This window comes from Sinocyclocheilus anshuiensis, unplaced genomic scaffold (assembly GCF_001515605.1).
Source record: "Sinocyclocheilus anshuiensis isolate Anshui unplaced genomic scaffold, SAMN03320099.WGS_v1.1 scaffold775, whole genome shotgun sequence".
In the NCBI taxonomy this organism is placed as follows: domain Eukaryota; kingdom Metazoa; phylum Chordata; class Actinopteri; order Cypriniformes; family Cyprinidae; genus Sinocyclocheilus; species Sinocyclocheilus anshuiensis.
Window position 1 is genome coordinate 1,012,434 of NW_015552614.1, and position 25,513 is coordinate 1,037,946.

The 25,513-nt window shown below is 36.1% G+C and overlaps 1 protein-coding gene across 1 annotated transcript in view; it reads left to right on the forward strand.

Moving 5' to 3' along the window:
- The window catches only part of LOC107665954 (protein sidekick-1-like), a 211,610-nt gene that overhangs the window by 133,346 nt on the left and 52,751 nt on the right, over positions 1-25,513 (forward strand). The window contains exons 14-20 of the mRNA XM_016457025.1: positions 2,100-2,273; positions 9,510-9,646; positions 11,474-11,621; positions 17,836-17,976; positions 19,489-19,670; positions 21,458-21,573; positions 21,836-22,031. Coding sequence (XP_016312511.1) covers positions 2,100-2,273; positions 9,510-9,646; positions 11,474-11,621; positions 17,836-17,976; positions 19,489-19,670; positions 21,458-21,573; positions 21,836-22,031 — 1,094 coding nt within the window. The remainder of the gene's footprint in view (positions 1-2,099; positions 2,274-9,509; positions 9,647-11,473; positions 11,622-17,835; positions 17,977-19,488; positions 19,671-21,457; positions 21,574-21,835; positions 22,032-25,513) is intronic.

A 25,513-nucleotide genomic window follows, 5' to 3' on the forward strand; every position in this document is an offset into this window, starting at 1 on the left:
TATAATGCAGAAACACTCAAGCAAGCAAAACACGCGCAACGCGTGCACGTATTTGTACTGATGCAGAATAGTACAGCCTAGCGCATTTCACACAGGCTGCTAGATTCACTTTCACCAAAAATTTGTGTATGCCTAAGGTTGAAAATAAATGATGTTTATAGTGAATGCCCCTATAAATGGTCTTATTTTTACAATTTAGTTTTAATCCAAATGATGCGTGTGCTAAGTGAGTGAACATCAAAGATCACACAACAGAAATGCGCTCTCTCTCTCTCTCCCTACCGTTTAGTAACTTGTGCATTGTTTTACTTACTTGTTTTTTACGTATCCGACTGAACTACAAACTTTCCAGTGATGTCTGTGAGAAAGGTACTCGACAAGCTCGCGCATCTGCGCCGCCGCGCGCTCAATCCACTCAGCGTGCTTTGCTTATCAGCTCGCACATGTCAGCTATACAGGCTTTAATACTGAATGTTTAACGTTATATTCATTGCATACATATACTTCGTAGTAGACATCCTTAACTCCTTTCTGCTGTCTGTTGTTCTGTTGTCAGTGTTTCTTTGTCTGAATATGGCGCTTATCACATGCTGTGTGGTATCGGCGTTTGGTATCGGGGCATTTTAACGAGTACGAGTACAGGAGCTCAGTATCGGGCCCGATACCAGTATCGGTATCGGTGCACCCCTAATGAAATCGTCTTTCTCCCATTTTCACCTCAAAATTTTGGGGAAGCTGTGCCTCCCCCGACGAGCCGCCACTGACTATTACTCAAAACCTCTGACATAACTCGCCCCGCACCACTTGTGCTACAGACATGAATGATTCCTTAAATTGTGCCGTAATTCCCAGAGTAGATGCACATCAAACACAAGTCATGTGGCATTGCCTAAAGTCATGTGAGTGAATAATTTACTCATAACTTTTTTTTATTGTGTGCCAATTTCCTAGGAAATAACAATTTTGTTTCTTTGATCATGTGGAATGGAAGCACTAATTATTTGCCAGCTTTTTTTAATTTTGTGTAAATCATCAGAGATTTGAGGCTGTATTCTTGACTTGAAAAATTCTCTCTCTACTCTTGAAAAATTGACTTGGACTACAAGTAGTAAGAAGCTACCTAGAAACAACCCAGAACACCCTAGAAACCATGTAATGTTCAAAAGTTTGGGCTCAGTAGGATTTTTTTAAGACATTAATACTTTTTTTCAACAATAAATTGCTGAATAAATTGATCAAAAGTGACAGTAAAGACCTTCAGATTGTTTCTAAAGATTTCTGTTTCAAATGAATTCTTATTATTATCTTTTTATTAATCAAATCAGCATATTAAAATTATTTCTGAAGGATCATGTAACACTTAAGACTGGAGTAATGGCTGCTGAAAATTCAGCTTTGCCATAACAGGAATAAATCACATTTTAAAATATATTAACATAGAAAACAGTGATTTTAAATTGTAATATTATTCACAATATTACCGTTTATACTGCCTTGGTGAGCATAAGAGACTTCATTCCAAAACATCTAAAAAATAAAAAAAAATTCTTACCAACCCTAAACATTTGAATGGTAGTGTATATTGATTTTTTTTTACTGTATAAAAAAATATACTGATTTTATCTATTTATTTATTATTTAGTCATTTACTGTTGCTGCTGCCAAATTATTTCATTTTTAAGCTGCTGAAAAGACCTGCGTGAATGTCAGGTTTATGGTGTTAAGTGCCAAACAAAATATTTACTGTTAACCAGCTATGCTAGTTGAACCATTAAACCATTTTGGCAATCACAAATCACAAACATATATATATATATATATATATGTTTGTGATCTGTGATTGCCAAAATGGTTTAATTTTATATATATATATATATATATATATTTATATATTATTCGGGATAGTTTAACCTGTTGTAACCATATTATAGTCTTAATCCTCCTTGTTTAGGTCATTATTAAGCGCATAAGGGAGAGAAGCCATCATATGGCATTTGATGTTGTTCTGTCTCAGGAGGCTAAGTGCGTTTTCTGAAGGTCTTTGGAGTGTGATATTTTGGTGGATTATGAGTCATCATAAAGAGTCTTATTCTCCTCAGATATGCATGGAAGAAAGGAACTAAGCCGCTGAGCGTGTCAACTGGTGGGCGAGTGTCAATGAAGGAAGGTTCACTCCACATCAGCCAGACGTGGTCCGGAGACATCGGTGACTACACCTGCAGGGTCATCTCACCTGCTGGAAACGACTCGAAAACTGCCCGACTGGAAGTCATGTAAGCAGAAATAGACACACGCACAGGTCCACGCCAACATGCATGCTTGATACGAAACGCTCAGAAGCGAATACACTTGTACATTTCACGCGCACTCGCTACGTACTGGAGTGCTATTGTAGGAGGAAGATGCTTGGATCTCAGTTGCAGTTCTGAAGCCAAGAGAACCATCCAAAAATGGGCTGTAATGATAGGACAGAGGATGGAGCAGCTGTGATTGTGCGCGCGTGTGTGTGTGTGTGTGTGTGGAGTGCTATTGTAGGAGGAAGATGCTTGGATCTCAGTTGCAGTTCTGAAGCCAAGAGAACCATCCAAAAATGGGCTGTAATGATAGGACAGAGGATGGAGCAGCTGTGATTGTGCATGCGTGTGTGTGTGTGTGGCGGGAGGAAGATAAAGCGAGAGTGGAATAAGATAGGCCTGATGCCCAAGGCCAAGATCATCTCCTTTGACGACTAGCCAATGTTGCTACACTTCTGTGGCATCAGGAACTAATTAAACACACACACACAGAGACATGCACGTGCTTCGATATTAATTACTGCTTCTTGATGGCTGAATGTTGTTCTCCCACGGATTGTCATATGGATGGATGCAGAGGAAATCTCATTGATCTTTGAAGTAGATGAAATACAAAGAGAAACACGAATGACAGGCAAGAGTGTGGTGCTTGTTTAATTGGATGCATTTAAAAATATTATTCACAATCAGAAAGATGTAAGCATACCAAATCTACCTAAAGGCCAAAAGAAAAATTAGTGTCAAAAGTGTTTCTTAACCAAGTAAAACGATTGCATATACACTACACCAAAATTTATAAAAGAACATAATTTTTTTATTCAGCAAGGATGCATTCAATTAAATAATTTCAGTTTCAAATAAATACTGTTCTTTTGAACTTTCTGTTCATCAAAGAATCCTAAAAAAATGGATCACAGTTTACCCAAAAATATTAAGTAGTTTTCAACATTAATAATAATAAAATGTTTTTTGAGCACTAAATCAGCATGTTATAATAATTTCTGAAGGATCCAGTTTCCCAAACTCCCTCGCCCACCATTGGTCAGCCAAACAGATAGTCCCGCACGAACTCATGTCATTCGTTGAGCCAAATGCTTCTGTGTTGCTGATTACAAAACACAACCTACAAGCTAAAATTGTGCTTGTATAAAATAAAAAAAAATACCTGCATAAAAAATTGTGAGTATACAGGTGCATCTCAATAAATTAGAATGTCGTGGAAAAGTTCATTTATTTCAGTAATTCAACTCAAATTGTGAAACTCGTGTATTAAATAAATTCAATGCACACAGACTGAATTAGTTTAAAGTCCGCATGAAATCAAAATTGACTTTATTTACTTTACTAGCGCACATTGCTAGTAATGATGCGAACAATTAATCCGTGCAAGTTAATCCGCTGAAAAAAATGTTTGTCTTCATAATCTTTAATCAAAATCTGAACATTTACTTCCGCTCTGGAATGGCATTCCTTTTCTGATGACGTCAGTTTGATCACAGCTCAACCGTGGAAAAAAATCGAAAAATATTACAAATCATAAATCATTCAAAATATAACTGTAATAAACTGTATGATTCGCAAATGTGCTTACAGGACTGCATTGTAGCGCAATTCTTTTAGTACTACTTAACGGAATACATAATAAAGCAATATTTAATTTAAGACATGTTATTATGTGATAAAAACTGGGTTTCGGATGATTTTAGAAAAAGACTCATAACAGCTGACATTTAAATTATGAGATACAAATTGAAAACACATGCGATTTGAATAATAACAATAATACCTTTGACAGTCACATTAAGATAACAGAGCACCACAATATACTCCTACCTTTAATATTCCAGCCTGCAAACTCTTTCGAAAGAAAACTCATCAGACGGTTGAAGGAGAGGCAATGCTTCACATGCTAATGTGATTTCACAGACTTTCAAGTTAATCTCATGCAGTGGACAGGTCCTCTTATTACCACATGTTAGACGATGGTGGAGCAGTTCCTCTCTTTAAACAATATTAGATGTTATTGCATATTTAGACTGTTGTGACAGATGGGCATAAACTCTCACACACATATTACAAGCATCTGCAAAGGACATAATTGTATTATGTGATATTGTAATGTGGTTTTCATAAATGTAATGTTGTTGAAGAAACAGTGGAACTTTTGATCTTGCAACAGTGGAAAGTAAAGTTGAATGGATGGTTCACAAAAAAAAAATCTATCATTTTACTCACCCTCATATTGTTCAAAATCCTGATGACTTTCTTCTGTGGAAAAACAAAAGAAGGTATTGAGTTAAAGGGATAGTTTACCCAAAAATGAAAATTACCCCATAATTTACTCATCTCAAGTCATCCTAGGTGAATATGACTTTATTTTTTCAGATGAATACAATCGGAGTTATATTTAAAATTGTCCTGCCTCTTTCCAAGCTTTATAATGGCAGTGAATGGTGGTCGAGATTTTGAAGCCAAAAAAAGTGCATCCATCCATCATTAAAAGTACTCCACACGACTCCGGGGGGTTAAGAAAGTCCTTCTGAAGTGAAGCAATGCATTTTTGTAATAAAAATATCCATATTTAAAACTTTATAAACCATAATCTTTATCTTCCGCTAACTGGTACGCACATTCGCGTGAGAGTGGCGTTCCAGCTAGAGGACGGCTTAGCGTAAGCAGTGTTGCCAGATCAGGTGGACGATTTCCAGCCCAAAAACTCACCAAGACCCGCCCAATCTAACAAAAAATGCCCAAATCTTTAACTATCAAAATAATGTGATAGAATTTTATTGTCATATCAATCAATGCTTATAAGGACCATTTTAACTTTTTTCACTTAACACCATAAACCTGACATTCACGCAGGTCTTTTCAGCAGCTTAAAAATGAAATAATTTGGCAGCAGCAACAGTAAATTAACAAAATAAAGATGACAAAATAATATAAAAAATATAGATTTCCCAGGAAAACAGATCAAATCAGGGCAAAAACATTAAAGAGAATTACCAAATATAAATATCCAGGTAGACACCTATGCCAAAATGGCAATCAAGAAATTAACCGATACATGTGCATAATTTTCAGTGTCAACAGTCAGAATAAGCCAATTTAAATGGAAAACATGTCCAGTATAAGTGATCAGAAGCAACGTAATTAGCAGGTAAGTTTTCATACTTGTTCAGTCAAAACTGTCATTCATTGATACTGTACGATAATCAAATAACAAAAAAATTAACAACAATAATGTGCCTACCGTCATGTTGCACTTTAACTAACAGAACAACATCACGTCTTTCTTGAAGTAAATTGTAGATCATAATACAGAACTTTACACAGTCCAAACTAATCAAGCCCACCAGGTTTCGGATGCATGACAGGATCGTATAGTCCCATATTCAATTTTGATTTTGATTAAATTATTTAACTGTGCTCTGATTTCAGAGTTACACCGATATCAACTAAGAACCTTTTGAGTTCTTAGTTGAGTCACTCTCCCACTCTTTACCGTGTAACTTATGTTTAGGCAACCCTGGCATTATAATCGCTTAAATATACAGCTATCAAAATCTGTTCCCTTATCGCACTAAAAACCTGTCACTCATGAATAATCACGTCTCTCTGCTGATCCCTCGTGATTGGCTAAAAGTACGGTGGGCGACGTCAACATCAGGACCAGCCGACTCTGTAGAGGGCGTGTGTGTTTAGTAACATCAAGGTGACTGATTGGATGCAGTACATGCAAACCAATTAGCCTATACAGTTTAGATATTTGAAAACTGCCAAACTGACTCCAAACCAGCAGGGGTGGAGCCAGGGGGTGGCCGTGGCTACCACTGACGAAAGCTTGGCCACCCCACTCAAAACTGCAGTTTTTGTCCCTTTTTTTCTTGACAAGAAATGCATTTATTAAGATGCGGCACCGCCGTATCTCTTTATGACCACATCAAACGGGAGAATTTTCAGACGCACACTTCTGCTTCACCTCAGCGTCAGGCGCAAGTCAAACGAGCGCGGAAAAGCTACAGCAGCCAAATGAGCTTCAGTAGAACAACTGTGAACTGCGGTCTGATGAGATGTTGTTAGACTATATGTCAGTAAAACTCTCTCCTGTCCCATCAGCCGTTTTACTGTGCTCACGGTGCACACTCTTCAACGGTACGCAAATATGTGGCGCATGCTCCATATAACTTCATCATAAATAACCCGCACAAGAAACTATGAGCATACATTCCTAGTTCTGCCGTCAGCTAAGTCATGAAATTACCAAAAAGTTGATTAAAGCTGCAAACTGTGCATGTATACGCAGCACACAAGAACGTCTCTCGAATGCATGTACTAAAATATATTTTGCAGTTCGAGATCACAATATAAGGCACAAGCTGCATGATATATATTTTTTATTTGTAATTGAATGCACAAATAAATGTGAGCACAGTGCACTTATACTAGAAAATATAAGAAAATGAAACAATTTAAATGCATAAAATAACTCATTTTATATTCTGGCATTTATGTCTACTGTTGACTTCCGGCCTTTTTCACATTGTTATCACTATCTGCATGCCTCATTCATGAGTATGCAATGTTGGAGAGCAAGCATTTGGGAGTTTTGAGAAGCTGAATAAGCAATAAAGCTATAGTGAGCCCCTTTATTAAAATACCTGGAGGTGAGGAATAATACAAAGATTGTCATATTCACTCAGTATTACTTGATCTAATTCACAAATATCTCAATTACAGTTAAGTAGAAATTAATTATACTCAGTTGTGTTTTAGGCACTAAAACAGTCCAGTACATTATAGTCAAACACATTTTTATATTGAAATAATGAAGATTTCTGTGCCACCCCAGACTGGTTGCTGGACCCTCCCTGGCCACCCCTATGAAAACATCCTGGCTCCGCCACTGCAAACCAGCCCAAATTTTGTCCACCCTCCCAAACCATTTTTTACCCGCACAATCAAATTCAAACCGCCCAATCTGGCAACACTGAGCGTAAGCTCTGGTGAGAATATGCTAGTCTCACAAGAACCAAGTTTTGTTTACAGGAGCAAAGGAAGCAAAATTTTCTTTGTTTAGCAAAGGAAAAGCAGTCTCCTCTTGTCTTATATTGAAATCTTGACATTTTTCTTTACAGATCCTTGTTTTGTACTTCTAATTTGTGACCGGTGTTTTGTTTTGCTTTCTCCTCTATGCTTCCATGTTCATCACCTCTCACTGGAGTTTACGCTATGTCTACATCCTACTGGAATGCCACTCTATCGTGAATGCTCGTACGACAGTTAATGAAAGCTAGAGATTAAGGTTTATAAAGTTTTAAATATGAATATTTTTCTTAGGCCTTTATTAACCCCCGGAGCCGTGTGGGACACTTTTTTATGATGGATAGACGCAGTTTATTAGACTTCTATTAGACTATTGAATATCACCCATTCACTGCCATTATAAAGCTTGGAAGAGCCAGGACATGTTTTAATATAACTCTGAATGAACTATCCCTTTAGAAGTTCGCACATCTCTTTCAAGCTCCAAAAACTTTTTTTTATTTCAACGGATCTGGCATTATTCAAAATATCTTCTTTTGTGTTCCACAGATGATGTAAAGTCATACAAGTTTTGAATGACATTATGGAGAGTAAATGAAGACACATTTTCCAATTTTGTTTGAACTATTAGTTTAATGTTATACTATTCATGAATAAATCTTATATTTTAGTTGTTAACACAACGTTTTAAGCTAACAGGCTTTTCTTATTGTTTTTGTGACACATTAACCTTTTTTAAAATTCTACCTAGTAACTCAAAAATATAACACCTCCATGTACTTTTTTGTGAAAGAATCTTTCTTGTACCTTAGCTGCTCAGGATCTTTTTGAGACACCACAAACCCCTTGCAGCCATGAAGACTGCTTTTTGCTTGCAGACGTGTATATAAATATATATATATATATATACATATATATATATAATTGATCTACCCACCATTTGTACTCCATGGAACCCCAGAAGCAACAAAGACACAAATCTACAAAGGCCACATCAAGTGACCCAATTCTGATTTTATTTCCTCCCATGTGGCACAGATCGGATATGGCCCATGAACGTGTAAGCAGGAAAAAAGCACATGGATTCCAATATTCTCAGATCGGTTTCAAGCCTCATTCATATGTGGAAATAAATCTGATATGAATCGGATACGTGCATTTGCGCCCACCGTGTAAGCGGACAGATTAGATGTTCGCCTGTTAATGCGAGTTGGATGTCAAATGTTTTTGAAACATTTCGCAGTACAGATATATCTATTACAAATGAAATATCTCTAGTTGACTAGCAGAGTATTCATTTGGTTCATTTGTGTTAAATAAGAGATGATCTGGTGCTGAAATGTGTTGCTTTTGAGATTGTGCTGAGTGCTCGTTGCCGCTGTTATCAGTGACGGCGGCTTGTGCATATACAAACACTTCAATCTACTGTTAACTGTTGTGGAGACTCTCTATTCGTTCGGGCGAAATCACAAAATAAAATGCACACAAACATATCCCTGCTCTTAATATACAATCACTGATGAACACATTTGGTTTTAATGAGGAAAAAAACTATACGAGGGCAGATTAGAACCCAGACCCGCTAACTTAGCACAAGTTCTACCGCTAGACCATTAGTACCCTCGGATGTGTACAGCGGATCTGTGTATATAATCACTGTTGAAGGATGAAACTAGCCTATCGCATTAAAAATGTTTCTATGAGTTCTGTCAATAAATTAAAGTATTTGCATTCATATTCTAGACTCAACTGCTTTACTATACAAAGTATGCTTGATTAATAGTGTGTGCACAGTTTGGTCTTTTAATATCACTGTCTAATGCATTGAGGCACTTCAGTTAAGCCCCTGTAGTGTAAATGCAGATATCGGATATGGGTCACTTTTAAAAGAAGGTGTAAGCAGGTCATCAGAAAATCGGATATAGTCAAAAAAATCAGATTTGGACATCCAGATCTGCAGTGTAAATGCAGCCTTTATGTTACTTGAGCATCTTCATTTTTGGGTGAACTATTCTTTTAAGTCGAAATTTGAGAACTGTTTCTTAAAATATGTTTAGATGTAAAAAGGAAAATCGCTTTGAATTAGAGTTTTGTTTAAATGTACCTCACTGCAAAATGCATATAAGCATATTTTGATTCATAATGTGGTTATCTCTCTCTCTCTTTCAGAGAACTTCCCCATTCTCCACGTAACCTGCAGGTGGCTCTGAATGAGACAGACAGCAGAACAGTTCTTCTGTCATGGGTTCGGCCCTTTGATGGGAACAGTCCTCTCCTGCGTTACATCATTGAGCTCTCTGAGAACAGTAAGTGTGCGTGCTATTTATATGAGCTTTGGCATATGGTTTATTAAACTTAATGCACCTTAGATGCAGCTTTCAGTTAAGCTGGTTTGCAGCCAGTGGATTCTACCGAAGAAGGTCCTTTCCCATTTACCTCTGGCTGTCTTCCTCCTTAAGCTCTAAAAACAGACAGACAGGCTGAAGTGAGTGAGAAGAGAAGAGAAATGGAAGTTGATCGTAATGGAGGGAAGTGGGAGGAGGTTTGTTTTCACTGTATTAAGCCAAGACTCTGTTATTGGTGGAAGATGAATGCTGGAAGAGATAGTGACAGGAAACGCAGAGGGAGATTGATTTGTGTATCATCAAAGCAAAGACAATGAAAAATGTGGGGTGGAGGTGCTGGATGTCTAATAAACGCCAAGATCTCTCTCTCCTCATATACACAAATGCACAAACATACACAGTTGATTTGCAGTAAATTAAAATGATCACACACTCTTCTTTTGATGGCTTTGTGCTTGTGTGTGTGTGTGTGTGTGTGTGTGTGTGTGTGTCTGTATTGGTATTCATGTGCATCTCTGCGGCTTAATATTTACTGTTCCTGTTGAATTTGTGATTTATTTTTTGCAGTTGCTCATAGTTTCTGTCTTCTCTTCTCTTGGGTCTGCTTGAGTGGTTTCACAGTCTAAATTGTTCATTGATCTGCTTCCCATCATTTTTAATGTACTGCAAACGCACACACAAACACACACACTCTCATATATTGGGTGTTGTGGGTAGTAACGCCGCCAGAATAAACAATAGCACGGTCAAATTCATCATTTACCCAACTGCTGTAAAGAAAGAGATGATTCAGACAACTCATAATAAATAAAGTAAAATAGGTCAAATAAAGTCAAATAAAAACAATACTCCTCTTTGACATTCAATTTTACCTATTGTCTTTAGAAGTGAGAAATAATCTAGTAGGAATAAATAAATCTGGTAAAAGCGGCCATGTTGTCTTTATTCTTTCTCATTACATTTGTAAGTAATATTTTACATTATAGTGAGCCTGCTGAATGTGACTTCAGTAGAGTTTGTGGTAGTGGCAGAAAGATATATTGTCTAGGAAGTGTGTCTAATTGACCCTTCGCCGGAAGTTTGATTGACAGGTGATCTGACCAATCACGTGACGTTTGAACTGAGTGATCTGTCATGATACATTAATAATTAACTTAAATAATGGGTGCTACAAAGTACACTTTATGTGTGTTTATCTATGTACAGTTATCTAAACGTATAAGTAATTAATACTTTTGTTCAGCAACAACCCATTAAATTGACCAAAAGCAACAAAGACATTTTTAATGTTACAAAAAAAAAGTTATTTTAAACTTTTTTTATTTATCAAAAATCCTGAGAAAAATTTCCACAAAAAATATTTAAGAAATAAATAATAAGAAATGTTCGGCTTTGCCATCACAGGATTTTAAAATATATTAAAATTGAAAACAGTTATTTAAATGTAATAATATTTCAGATTATTACTGTTTTACTGTATTTTTTATCAAATAAATGCAGCATTGGTGAGCATAAAACACTTCATTCAAAACCTTTAAACTTTAAATGGTCATGTTCATATTTAAATGTTTACAATTTAACATGTTACCAGTTAATTAGTTAAATTCACAGAGCCTGAGATAAAATTGTTGTAAGTATGCACCCTGTATGCATTGCCAATACCATGACCACAATCCCTCAGGCTAACTCACATCACAAATTATGTTATTTTTAATGTGAACATTTCACTAAGAACTATTCAGTACAATGGATGAAGGAAACTTAGTTTTGTCTGATTGTTCTTGACAGATTCTCCTTGGAAGATCTACATGGATGATGTTAGTCCTGCACTAACCAGTTTGCTAGTAATTGGTCTAACGCCAGCAAGAACGTACCAGTTCAGAGTGTGTGCCGTCAATCAGGTGGGACGTGGACAGTACAGCGCCGAGACCAACAGGTAAGCAGTCACAAGCTAACATCTTAGCCTACTAGCTTAGCCTATCGCTAACTTGTTAAGAAAAGCTGTATTGGTAAGCTAGAACAAGATATCATGATAAATGTTTTTGATCAGGATCTAGCATGCCAACGGCATGGAACTGCAGGAGCTACAGTAACTGGGCCATGCTAACAAGCTAAACTTTGTTTCCAACAAACTCAAAATCCTTTGAATTCTGGCTGTCGTAAGTTACATAGCCAGTCAAGCAGATTGGAACTGGTAATTTTCAACAACTCTTGCCATTTTTGTGTGTCCAGCACACACACACACACATAGTCAGAATGTTATTAAATGCGAGGACAAGATTTGAACCCTATCAAAAGAAAGGCTGGTTGTAATTGAATTACATGAGAGCTTTCATCGCTGGCTTTGATTGTGAGCCATTATGACACATGGGCAGAAAAAAAGCTCCCATTTCCAGGAACACTATGAAGGTGTAAGAAATAGCATTTCTCAAAGCCAATTCTACATGGTGAAAGAATGTCAAATACAAACTTGGCTGGAGGGAAGGACACTTCGGCACACGCTGAGGCTACTGCATTTTGTGCTCTCTATTTTGTTTTGTGATTTTTTATTTACGCATAAATTGGCACACATCACAATGACTGCATTCCAAATCGAATCAAATCTCTCAAAGAACTTAAAAGTCCTGAAAAGTTCAAATGGCTATTTTTCAAGCCCCAGGCATAAGGCTAATGCACATGCCAAGTACTCTTTGCTAAACGGCAGGAAGAAGGGCCTGCTCAATCATCAAGGACATGTTGAAAAGGCCTTGATGTTTCCCAGTTCTTAGCTTAGCTTTCATTTGAAGCAAGTCTCCATTAAACCGACATTGCCAGTTTATATTCTGTAGTTCCAGTTGAGCCAAAGAGTCCCTCTGCTCTCATAATGACTATGTGAAGTGCTCAGGTTTGATTGGTGCTAAAGTGGAACTTTTTTAAATTCACAACATACAATGCTGTCTTTACCTTTTGAAAAATAATAAATATGTTAAAATAAGGATGCAAGGATACATTCAATTGACCAAATGTATCATCAAATACAGTTATGATATTCTTTTAACTTTATGCTGTTCTTTTAAACTTTCTATTCATCAAAGAATCCTGAAAAAGTATATTGGTTTCTACAAAAATATTAAGATGCACAACTGTTTTCAACATTGATAATAATAAGAAATGTTTTTTCAGCATCAAATCAGCATATTAGAAGGATTTCTGAAGGATCATGTGACACTGAAGACTGAAAAGATATATGTGAAAGATGTGATTAATTGCGATTTGATTATTTAATCATCATGTAATCAATCTATTTTATTAATTTGATCAATTGTCAGCCCTAAATACTAAGTACTGCAGACTCAAATTTGACACTTTCACAGTAAAATCCAGAGTGTTAAATTAACACTGCTCGGAGCATATATGGTCCCACTCTAAAAGAGTGTTAAAGTAACACTGAAGCAGTGTTAAAGTTAATGAGATAATTATGTGATTAATTAAGTGCTGATTGAGCATTAGTGATGAACAGCTGATGGTAACAAGCAGAATCACTGAAGAAAAGAGAAACACAAGAACTACAACTGACTTCAGCCACAGCCTTATGCTGAGTTCACACTGCACGATATTAGCCCGATTTTTCACTCGCCGACAGGTTTTGTGAAATCACCGACAAATGCCCGACATCGGAGGCAAATCAGCAGCAACTGAATGCTACCCCAGATAGTCACGCAGTGTGAAAACAACGGCGATCCGACGAGTTTGAAAATCGTGCAGTGTGAACTCGGCATTAGATGAAATCAACTGAAATAAAAGAAGACATTAAATCTCTCAAGATCTCAGCCGATGATTAATCATCTCCACAAACAGCATCACCAGCTTCACACATTACTAACCAGTTAGAATTTTTGTTTGCCATGCGTCTAAAAATGTCTCATTAAGAATTAACAGAGATTTAGATGTTAATGTTTATTGAAAAGAACACAATTTGAAGTCACCGTTGTGGAGATAAGCATTTGCTTTAGTTGGGCGCTTGACCCTTGACTTTTTAATATTAGTTTTTCTCTGGTTGCTGTAACTGTGTTTATGAAACACATTGGTTATGGTAAGAAAAACCAAAAGTAAATGGGTTTAGATTATATTGGCTGTTTTTTTGATAATGACATCGTTGTCATGTTGTAGCCAGGTTCACTGATGTCGTCAGTGGTAATGTGTAACATAGTTTGTTACTGATCACAACTGCATTTTAATGAAATAATATGAAGAGCTTTAAAAACATTTTGCACACCAGTATAGAACATCTGTACTGTTTAAATACGCAGACATCAAGAATCAGCATATGAATCTCAACAATGGTGACGATCATCAGACAGATTCATGCTGCAGTGCATTCTGGGTGCACCAATCATAACTCATCCATGGCTCCCAGCATGCATTGCGACATGAATAAATTATGCAGCTGCATTGTCTTAGTCTTTTCTTTTATTCTTACTATTTTCTTTTATTTTTGTTGACTTTTTACTGCCTTGTTTTGTGACGTTTGCTGATTCTTCATGTCTATGAGTGCCAGAATTGAAATCATATTTATAGGTTTACTTTATGAACCATATTTATAAAAATCACTTATGAAGTTCTCACATAACTGCAACAACATAAAAATCATGAAAACACTGCAGTTTTAGATAAATTGCAATCAGAGACTAAGACACATGATATGATTTTATCATAAGTTCCTTGCCATCACATATGTGTTTAATTCACACAACTTTGCCAGCCAAAGAGAAACTTAAATTTAAAAAGTCAAGGGTCAGGAGGCAACTAAAGCAAACACTATTCACAAAAACGGTAAGTTGAAGGAAAAAAAAAACATCTAAACATGAATTCTCGATAAAGAACTTCTGTTTTAGATACTCCAGAAATAAAGTCAAACTGGTTAGTAATGTGTGAAGCAGGTGATGCTGTTTGTGGAGATGATTAATCATCTTCTGCTGAGATCTTGAGAGATTTAATGTCTTTTATTATTTCAGTTGATTTCATCCAAGTCTGTGGCTGAAGTCAGTTGTAGTTCTTGTGTTTCTCTTTTCTTCAGTGATTCTGCTTGTTAACAGCAGCTGTTCATCACTAATACTCTTCTGCTGAAATCTTGAGAGATTTAATGTTTTTTATTTCAGTTGATTTCATCCAAGTCTGTGGCTGAAGTCAGTTGTAGTTCTTGTTTCTCTTTTCTTCAGTGATTCTGCTTGTTAACAGCAGCTGTTCATCACTAATGCTCAATCAGCACTTAATTAATCACTTAATTATCTCATTAACTTTAACACTGCTTCAGTGTTACTTTAACACTCTTTTAGAGTGGGACCATATATGCTCCGAGCAGTGTTAATTTAACACTCGGGAATTTACTGTGTTGTCACATATCATGCAATCAGAGCATATGATTGTATTCATTCTTGTTCACACACTTTATTTTGCTTATTTGAACAGATGCAGTGTGCACTGATTTACCTATAACTATACTATTGACAGCAACTTAATATGCAATATCCCAGCTAGTAAGTCAACCATGTCTGGGCCTGTTAGCAACATTGAAATTTGCAACGTGCAAAATCCATTAAGCATACTGGCACAATTACAGCAACTCAAAGATGACAATTAGGTTATCCGCAATCTTAACAACTTAATATTTAAATGACCTTGAGCAGAAAAAAAAAGGTATTATACAAATTATGGTAAATTCTCAATCTTGATACTATTCACTCTTAGCCCTAATGTGTAAAACAGATATTTGGACCCATGTCTGCTATAGAAACAAAAAAGTTTCATTGTTATTTTAGTTTTAACTTAAAGTGAAATATAGCAGGCAAAACTCAGTTTTAATTCGCAAACCCACAATTTCCTGTATGTCTTTTACATACTTTAGCTTATTCAAAAGTTGTGTTTAAATGTAATTAAAATCACCAGCTTTGTGTGTATAACAACGTATCTTTCAAACTGAATATTTAATTTAAAACGCTCAGTTAAAACAAGAGGAAAAAATGGTGGAGAGTGAGAGTGAGGACATGAAGACGAACAGAAACACAAAAAATCAAATATTGATGGAGAGGGCACTTATTAAAATTTGAGCACCTATCTCCTTTGGCCTCGTTTCCAATTAATGTCAGGATCATCATCAGTTATATGAAAAATTTAAATCTCTATTTCTTTTATTCTTCTTTTTCATTTTTTGGCAAAGTACCATCAAAGGAACTCACAGAATATGTGCTCCATTCAAGACTGTTTCATATCTAGAAGTGTTTTGAATTTAAAAGGAAACTTAACACTCAACTCAGCACTTATCATTTTATTTCCATTTAATTAATAAACAACCGTTAATGCCAATCACTGTAATGACAAAAACAATACAATAGCAATCCCCTCAATAACTAATCCAACCCCACCCCTTCCGTACGGCAAAAGAAACAGAGTGATAGACTAAAATAACCGCTTCTAAGCCTTTTAAATTGGTTTAGGATGATTATTGTTTATTTGACAAAATATCAATCAGACTTAGCAACTTTCCTACGAGATTGCTTGCTTGCGGCACTTTAGGCCTTGCTCACTTAATCAAGCTAATAACCTTTAAACTGCAGATTAGAGCGAAGGATTGTTTATCGCCTGCTCTGGGGATCTACAGTCTCCAAAATCCTGCAGACAGACTTTGAGAGCTAAAGCCTATTGTATTGATCAAATTTAGAAATGAAAGAGTTCACTGATTTACACTAATGGTGTCAAGCTAAAAACAGATCTTTCTATTTTCTGTAGTACGTAATTGTTTATATATATATCAGTTTTGATATTGTTTGGATATGATATGTGCTGAATTTGCTCTCATTTGGTTTAGAAAAATGTATTCACATCATATGAAACAAAAGGAGTTGATTTAAGGGTTCTTCAGTGCTAGCCATAGTTTCTCAATATACACTGTTGTCTGTTAACTAAAAATTCCACAAGGGTTCACAGTTCCACCAGTTTAACTCTTTATAACCAGATTTGGGGACCAAACATTGCATTTCCAGGCTTTATTAAGCAAATTTGCAGCATATGTGCATTTTTAAAGCCAATAATTTTCAAAAGTTTGTTCAAAAGTTTGAAGTCAGTACGTTTTTTTATGCTATTTGAAAGAAGCCTTTATTTGATTAAAAAAAATTCAATAAAAACAGTAATATTTTGAAAAATGATTATCATTTAAAATTTGTTTTCAATTTCAGTATATTTCGAAATTTTATTTATTCCTGTAATACAACGTTTAATTTTTGGCAGCCATTAGCTTAAGAAACATTTCTCATTATTATCAATGTTGAAAACAGTTGTGCTGCTTAATATTTTTGTACAAACCGTGATTTTTCAGGATTTTTGGCGAATAGAAAGTTCAAAAGAACAGCATTTATTTGAAATGTAATCTTTTTTATAACAGTATAAAAGTCTTTACTATCACTTTTGATCAGTTTAATGCATACTTGCTGAATAAAAGTATTCATTGCTTTCAACGATGAAGAAACTTTTGGGTAACACTTTACTTGAAGGGGTGTGCATAAGACTGACATGACACCTTCATAATCATGACATGACACATTTACCCCTAACCATAGCCCATAACAAAGACATCTCAAACAATGTCATCTTTGCATTAAAAATTACATAACTGAGCGAGACACTTAATGACAGTTGTCATAAACATGCATAAAAAACCTTCATATTCATGACATGTGTCATGTCATGATTATGTAGGTGTCATGTCATGATTATGAAGGTGTCATGTCAGTCTTATGCACACCCCTTGAAGTAAAGTGTAACCAACTTTTGAACTGTAGTTCAAGCTAAAAATGAACTTGGTGATGATTCTCCTCAGTTTGGTCTTTAAGTTGTTTTTCCAGTGTTGTTTTCAACTTTTAAAGAACCGAGTCAAGTTCAGGTCATTCCAGCGAACTCTGTTTACCCCAGCAGGGTCAGTTCTCAGTTACTTCAGCACTATTAAAGACCTTTCGTATGAACCAGAAAGATCAATTTCAGTCTCTCCTGGACTACTGGATAAGCTCTGAAGGAAACTTTTAGTAACTATCTATGCCTCTGGGAGAAACTCCCAGATAAGACTCCAGGGTCTAAATATTTCTCTTTTATGATGCGATTCTCGTGACGTTATCTCTCAGGCTGATGCTGCGAGAGGAACCGCCCAGCGCACCTCCAAAAAACATTGTGGCTAGTGGCCGTACCAACCAGAGCATCATGGTCCAATGGCAGCCGCCCCCAGAACCGCAGCTCAATGGAGTCCTGAGAGGCTATGTGCTCAGGTATGGTTTCATGCATGGCTTCAAAAATGTAGAATTTCTACACGCTCTCCTTTATACAGAATATTGAATTTTAATGCAACAAAAATGTCTTTAAATCTTTTTTTCAGTGGTAACGCAACAGCACAGATTAGAGGTGTGGCCACATTTACCGCTGAACAAGTTTTTGTTCAGAAAAAGAAAAAGATTTCCCCACGCAAATTTTGCAACAGGTTCAAGTTGGTCATGTAAATTCGCCACACTGACCAATGGAAAACTGATTGGTTTGAAAGTGACTTTTGTGTGATTTGTGCTTCATACATAGTTACATTATTGACAGTAGACAATGGACTTTTTTGAGTTTCGCCAATGTGACTGCACCAATAAGTGCACCATAGCACCAACCAGCGTTAATTAAATCTTAAATCTAGCTTCTGGTTTTACATAGTGTTTAGCTTGTCATCCAAGCTGTTCTAGATAGTTGATCAGATAGACTACCAGCTGCTGGAGCTGAGGTTTACTTGTTAGCTGGTTAAAGTTCTTACTTGCAACAAAGTCAGCATGAAATAAAAACTCATGGAAATTCATCTATTTTCAAAGTGCATGTTATTGATCTTATTGTGAACGATTCATCTATGCATATTGCCACTTGATCTTCTGGTGAAACAACAGACTTCTCTGTTGACATATGCTGGACTTCTCCAGTAATGTTGTCTACATAAACCCCGCCCCTTTCTTACAATCAATTGAAAGCTCACATTCCGATCTACCTCCATCCAATCAACAACTGATAGATTGAACCAAAACCCCACCCTACTTTTTTTTTTCTTTTCAAAAATCCATTTCACTCAGATGTACATTATAATATGGAAGAAAAGAAACTTCTGCTACTTCTGTTACATAGCGACTTTAAAAGGATAATCCACCCAAAAATGCTAATTCTGTCATAATTTACCCTCATGCCCTTCCAAACTTGTATGACTTTCTTTCTTCTGTGGAACACAAAAGATATTTTAAAGAATGTTGGTAACCAACTTTTCCTATTGAATTCCATTGTATGGACAAAAAAATACAATATAAGTTATTGGAAACCGAAACTGGAAGCAGATTACCGGGAAGTCAAAATCTTCTTTTGTGTTTTGCAGAAGAAAGAAATACATACAGGTTTGAATTGACATGAGGGTGAGTCATTTTTATGTGGACTATCCCTTTAAGATGGCATAACCTGGTTTTTCCACCAGGTTTTCGAATTACATGTATTCAGTAGTAGATGATATGAGTTGTATTAGCTGCACTTGCCAAAGCAAGTGTCACTACTACTTTTGTTTAACATGCAGAATACCTTAGCAACCATATTGCAATGTTCTGAAAACCGCCTACAACATTCTAGCATTGTGGCTGAGAGTTGTGCATGGGTAAGCACCACTCTCATTTTCTACAGAAAATGCATCTAGTTGAAATCACGAGTGAGAGTGTTAGTGTTAAAGGTTAAAAAAAAAAAAAACATCATTCTCTTTCTCTCCCCCTCCCACTCAGGTACAGATTGGCGGGTCTGCCTGGTGAGTTTCAGCTGAAGAACATCACCAGTGCAGAGATTAATTACTGTCTGATTGGAGAGCTCATCATCTGGACGCAGTATGAGATCCAAGTGGCTGCCTACACTGGAGCGGGCCTGGGAATGTACACCCAGTCTGTCACTGAGTACACACTGCAAGGAGGTTAGACAACCCACAAATACTCATATACACACACACAGAAATAAACACAAAAACAATGCATCATCAGTCTGAGCGAACCCTTGATATTTCAAACCTTTGAGGTTTGGGTCCAAACGACCATCTTTCTCATTAAGCTACTGATATCATAAAAGATCTGGAGTAACCATGGAAACCGTAAAATCCATTAGTCGGCTTTACTGCACAGATCGGCCATCTAAAAGATTATTTCTAAGAGGAGTAAATTTATGGACTCTGGGCAAACAGTGACCGTAGCCCATTAATTAATCTAATTTGCTTTATGTGCGTGAATTTGTGTGTGCAAGGAAGTGTGGGGGTGTTCTGAGATCCTTCAGCCGTGATTATTCATATTATTTAACGTCAGTGTAATGATACTCCTGCAGAGATTAATAGAGACCCAGTGTCCGCAGTAAAAGAGCCGCCTTCTCGTAGAGACTGGAACAAATGCTTCTGTACACGTGGTTAGGGGCGGTTTTTATGTCCCAGCTCAGATTTCCAGACACACTAATGTAACCCTGTGCCATTGTGTGATTGTGTTTAAAATGAAAAGGGCAGCAGGACGAATCGGAGTGCCCAATCCAATTGAGCGATACCTAATCTGTACTCAACTCGCCAGGCCTGACCTTAAAGGGGCCATCTTAAGCACATTAAGTGTAAGCGGCATTGAGTCTTTATGGAAATATGATCTTGTTCTTTCCACTTCCCGCTCAGGCCTGCTGCATAGCACCGATAGGCTACAAGAAAGGCTTTGAATACAAAATGTAGTTCATGTGTATGTGATTATCAGTGCCGCTGTGAACAATCATTTGAAATATAGAGTATGTATGCATGGAAATGGGGGCTTTAGGTAGGCGGTTAAATCCAAAATCCAGGTAGTCACAACAGATATAGTCTCGCAGAGCCAGACTTTTGACTATCATCGTATTGTCTGTCCATCCAAAAGCAATTTAGAACAGGTTGCTTTAAAGAAACTATGATGAATATGCAGTTCTGGTCATCAATATTTAGTTTACTTGCTACTGTGTGCCTTAAAATCAAGCACAAACCCTGTAAACTTTGGCTAATCCCGCACAGTGTTATTTTAGTATTATTTATGCATGTACTATTATCGTATTTATTAACATTTTAAATTAGATTTTATTTTTATATTTTCAGTTTTCATTTTAGCTTTATTTTAAGTTTAGTAATTTGCTCTTGTAATTTTTATAATTTTTTATCTCTGTTTAACTTTCATTTATTTTTAAGTAATTTTAGTACTTCAACTTATTTATTTTCAGTTTGTTGCTAAAGCTTTTGCTTAGGGTTTTTAAGTTTAAATTTATAATATAAATATATTTTATTTCAGCTTTGTTTCTATTAACAAAAATGATTTTCTAAAAGTAAAATAAATAGTTATACTTTTTGTAGTATAACAGTATTATTGTATAGTATTATAGTATTACAAAATACAATTTTGTAAGACAGTTCTGTGCATACTCACCCCCTGGAGCTGCTTATTAAAATGCATTTTATAAGTTCAATTTCAGATAAATTATTTTTGTAGATAAACTACTACAAACAGACAGACAAACAAAATTAATGAATGATTGATTGATTGATTGATTGATTGATAAATAAATAAATAAATAAATGTGCCATTCTTTAATACCACACACATTCAAAATTCAAAAACATTTTGAACTTTTAGGTTAAATATAACAGCACAAATGCAAAATGATGTATGTACATTTTCAGAATATTTCAGTGATAAATTGTCTCCCACTCTGCAGTCCCCACAGCGTCCCCACAAGACGTGGGTGCTGTTGCGCGCAACTCCACCACCATCAAATTCACCTGGACACCACCACCCCAGCAGTTCATCAATGGCATCAACCAGGGATACAAGGTAACAGTGTAGAGAGAGACAGATGTGAGAGAGTGTGTTTGATTGTGTATATGAGAGGAAGAGAGACACATGTTCTGTTAGAGGTAAAAAATTCAATTAAATTTGCCTGGCAGGTTTATTGTCTTGTGGTGTGTGTATGCATGAATGTTTGGCTAAATGCCTGACAAAAACAGCAACTTTAAATTTGAGTAATTAAATCCGAGCAGTGTATGTTAATCACGTTTTGTCTATGTCTTATTGTTATTCCGTACCTCTCTCACAGCTGCTGGTGTGGCCTGAACACTGTCCGGAATGCATTACCATGGTGACCATTGCCCCTGAGTTCCACGGGTCACGTCACTATGGTTACGTTAGCAATTTAAGAAAGTTCACGTGGTATGAGACGGCAGTGCTGTGCTTTACCACTCCTGGCGATGGACCGGCTAGCACACCACAGCTCATCCAGACGCATGCTGACAGTGAGTACACATGCAAACACATGGGCGCGTTCACTCCAAAAAAAAGGGCCGAAAACACAGATGATTTTTTGACTAAAACAGGATAATGTGACCACTTGTATTTCAGTTCCTCTTGATTGGTTGGATTCCATATGAAAGAAAAATCACAAAAAAAAAATCAGCAATGATAATTTTATCTCATCATTTTTTGTTCATCCATTGAAAATCTATGCAAGCTTTGAACATTTTCACGCTTCAAAAAGTACATAAATTACAAAAGTATATTGTAACAGTAATCCTTATAAATCAAACGTCCATATGAATTAAGTCTCTTTTTTCTCAGATGTTTTATCTTAACAAAAGACCCTAGTGATCTCACATGTCTCCTCTACATCTCTACAACTTTTTTCATCGAATTCTTTTATAGTTTTTTCATCCACATTAATGGAATAGTTGATGAAAATGAAAATGTACTTGTCACGCGTTGACTATGCATGGTGTTTTAAAGAGCACAATGAAGAAGATATATGTAGACAGTCTTTATTAGAAAGATATCACCAAAGAACAAACATGATATCACCAAACTCAACGTAGGCATTAAGAACCAACAATGAACTGAAAACCAATAGGAACTTAAATACACAGTGATTAAATTGAAGGCAAACAGATCTGCTTGTTAATCAAATGACAACTCTCAGGGAGAGTTTGTTTCTTCATCTGAACAGATTTGGAGAAATCTAGCATTACATGACTTGCTCACCAATGGATCCTCTGTAGTGAATGGGTGCCGTCAGAATGAGAGTCCAAACTGCTGATAAAATCATCACAATAATCCACAAGTAATCCACACAACTCCAGTCCATCAATTAACATACTGTTAAGAGAACAGTTGCATGTTTGTAATGAACAAATCCATCAAGACATTTTAACTTCAAACTTATTTCTTCCGGATAAAATATGGACCCTTTAATAATGTAATAATTGTTTTCTCCTGTGAAAAAGCTGTCTCGCCTGAATAAGGAGAGAAATATGCACAGATCAAGCACCGTTTATAAGCAAAAACAGTCCAAAACAAGTTCTAAAAATGTATGTTGTGGATTTTGACAACAGGGGATGGACTTTTTCACTAGAGGAAGCATTATTATGGGTTATGGACTCTTATTTTGGAGTTGGAGTTTCTTACATGCAGCTTTTTGCTTCACAAGACATTAATTAATGAACTGGAGTCATGTTGTGGATTATTGTGATGTTTTTACCAGCTGTTTGGACTCTTTTTCTGACGGCACCCATTCACTGCAGAGCATCCTCTGGTGAGCAAGTGATGTATTGCTAAATTTCTCCAAATCTTTTCTGTTGAAGAAACAAACTAATCTACAACTGAACTCTTCCTTTAAAGGTATAGCTCTCTTACTGTTGGTTAGAAATAGTGTCATTTGTTTCTGCTGTCTATTTTTAGAGAGAAAACAGTTGATACTTCAATAAAAAGCAACCGAGAGCTCCATTAATTCTCCTGAGCAATTAAAGATCAACCTTTAAGCAATAAATGTGTCCTCTGGGATATAATGTTTTGCTTGCACTACTGACATGTAAAATCATATTTCACACTCTTGCAGATACCCACACACACTTACAGACAGTCCCTCTGTATTTAATTGGAGACAATCGACTAACAGTACGCTCTTTACTTGAAAACTGTCCAGCAGGCTTTGAGAAAGAGATCTCTCGGCAAAAACAAGCCTGTTTGTTTGACATTCTAGCCACCAAAATCGATACAGAGGAGAAATTTGGCCCTTTCACTATGCATGCCGCAATTTGCCACGTAATTGTGCTTTTTACATCGCCATTGATTAGTCTTTTCACTGAATATATATTGGCCACCCAAGCGCTATTTTCACGTCACGCCACAGGCACGGAGAATCAGCCTTGACTAACCTGCAATTATTGAAGCAGGATCACTCCTGTTAGTCAGTGCTCATGTGCTCGCTATTGATTGTCCCACACATCGTGTGTGTGTACGTTTAGATATGTGTGCGAATGCACATGCAGCTGTTAACTGACAATGTAATTTTCATCAGATGATAACAGCATGTGGTCTTCTCTGCAATGTTGAGCCACAGGAGCTTGTTTCCCATGAATAGCTCAATCACACAAACAGGTTAGACATGAAAAACTGTTGTGCACGTACTAGCTCTCTCATTTCTCAGCCTTTTATTTCTTACAAAAAGATTTAGCGTTGTGCTCATGCAAGCATTATGTGGGAAATTCACTTTGTTTGGTCATTTAACTGGATCTTTTTGATTCCCTGGAATGTATTTATTATTATGTATTATGTATTTTTGTGTTTATTGTTTATGGATCCAACATTTTGTCAATGTAAACTCACCTTGAGTCCAAGACAAATTTCCCCTTGGGGATAATAAAGTGTATTTCATTTCATTTCAAATATTGAAGATGATACACTACTGCTCAGAAGTTTTAGATTGGTTAGATTTTTTTGTAGTGTTTTTAAAAGAAGTCTTTTATTTTCACCAAGGCTGCATTTATTTGATAGAAAATACAGCAAAAACAGTAATATTATGAAATATTTGTACAATTTAAAAGAAGTTTTCTATTTGAATATATTTTTAAAATGCAGTTTATTCCTGTTGGCTCAGCTAAATTTTCTAAAACTTTTGAACGTTAGTGTATGTTGCTTGCAAAAACCTATTTGCTATTTACTTTATTTTGTATTATTTATATACTCTTATGGTATTTATTAATATTTTGAATAGATGTTTTATTAATATTAATATTAATTTTAATCGCACACTTCATGAAATTAAGCATAGACCATTTATCTTGTTTCAAATGTTTATTTTGTCATTATTTGCTTTATCCAGCAAAGTAAACCAAAAGATTGAAGGGTGATTCTCAAAAATCTGTATTTTCTGCAAGTTTTTTTTCTAGATACATTTAGATGTTTTTCCAAAAAACTTACACTTAGTTTCTTAACACTTAGAAACTACAAAAGGACACCAAATAACAAATTATATAAGGAGCCCATATAAGCACATATGAAAGAAAAAAAATGCAAAAACAAAAATCTGAATTTTATAGTATGTGTACAGTGCAACAGCAAAGAGCTTTTTTACATTTTGTGATACCGAACAGGACCACATGGAGATGCCAAAAAAACTAAACCAACTGCCTGCTGACTGCATATATCTACTACAGTACACGGATCCATTCAGAATAACTAAACACAGCAACATACACATGACAAATCAAAACATTTTCGTGAATGTGTGTGGAAACAACGTGAATGTATGGAAATGTCTTTGCCTGTGCATAAATACAATGTGCGATCAGTGCGTCAAGAGCACTCATACACGCATTAATATAATGGACTCACGCGTGCTTACTGTACTGTACGACTCCGGTACGCCACCGCAATCGTCTTTACCTTGATTGCAGTCTTCATCCATCAAAACTTTACTAGCGAGACTGGTTATCCAGTCGAGAAA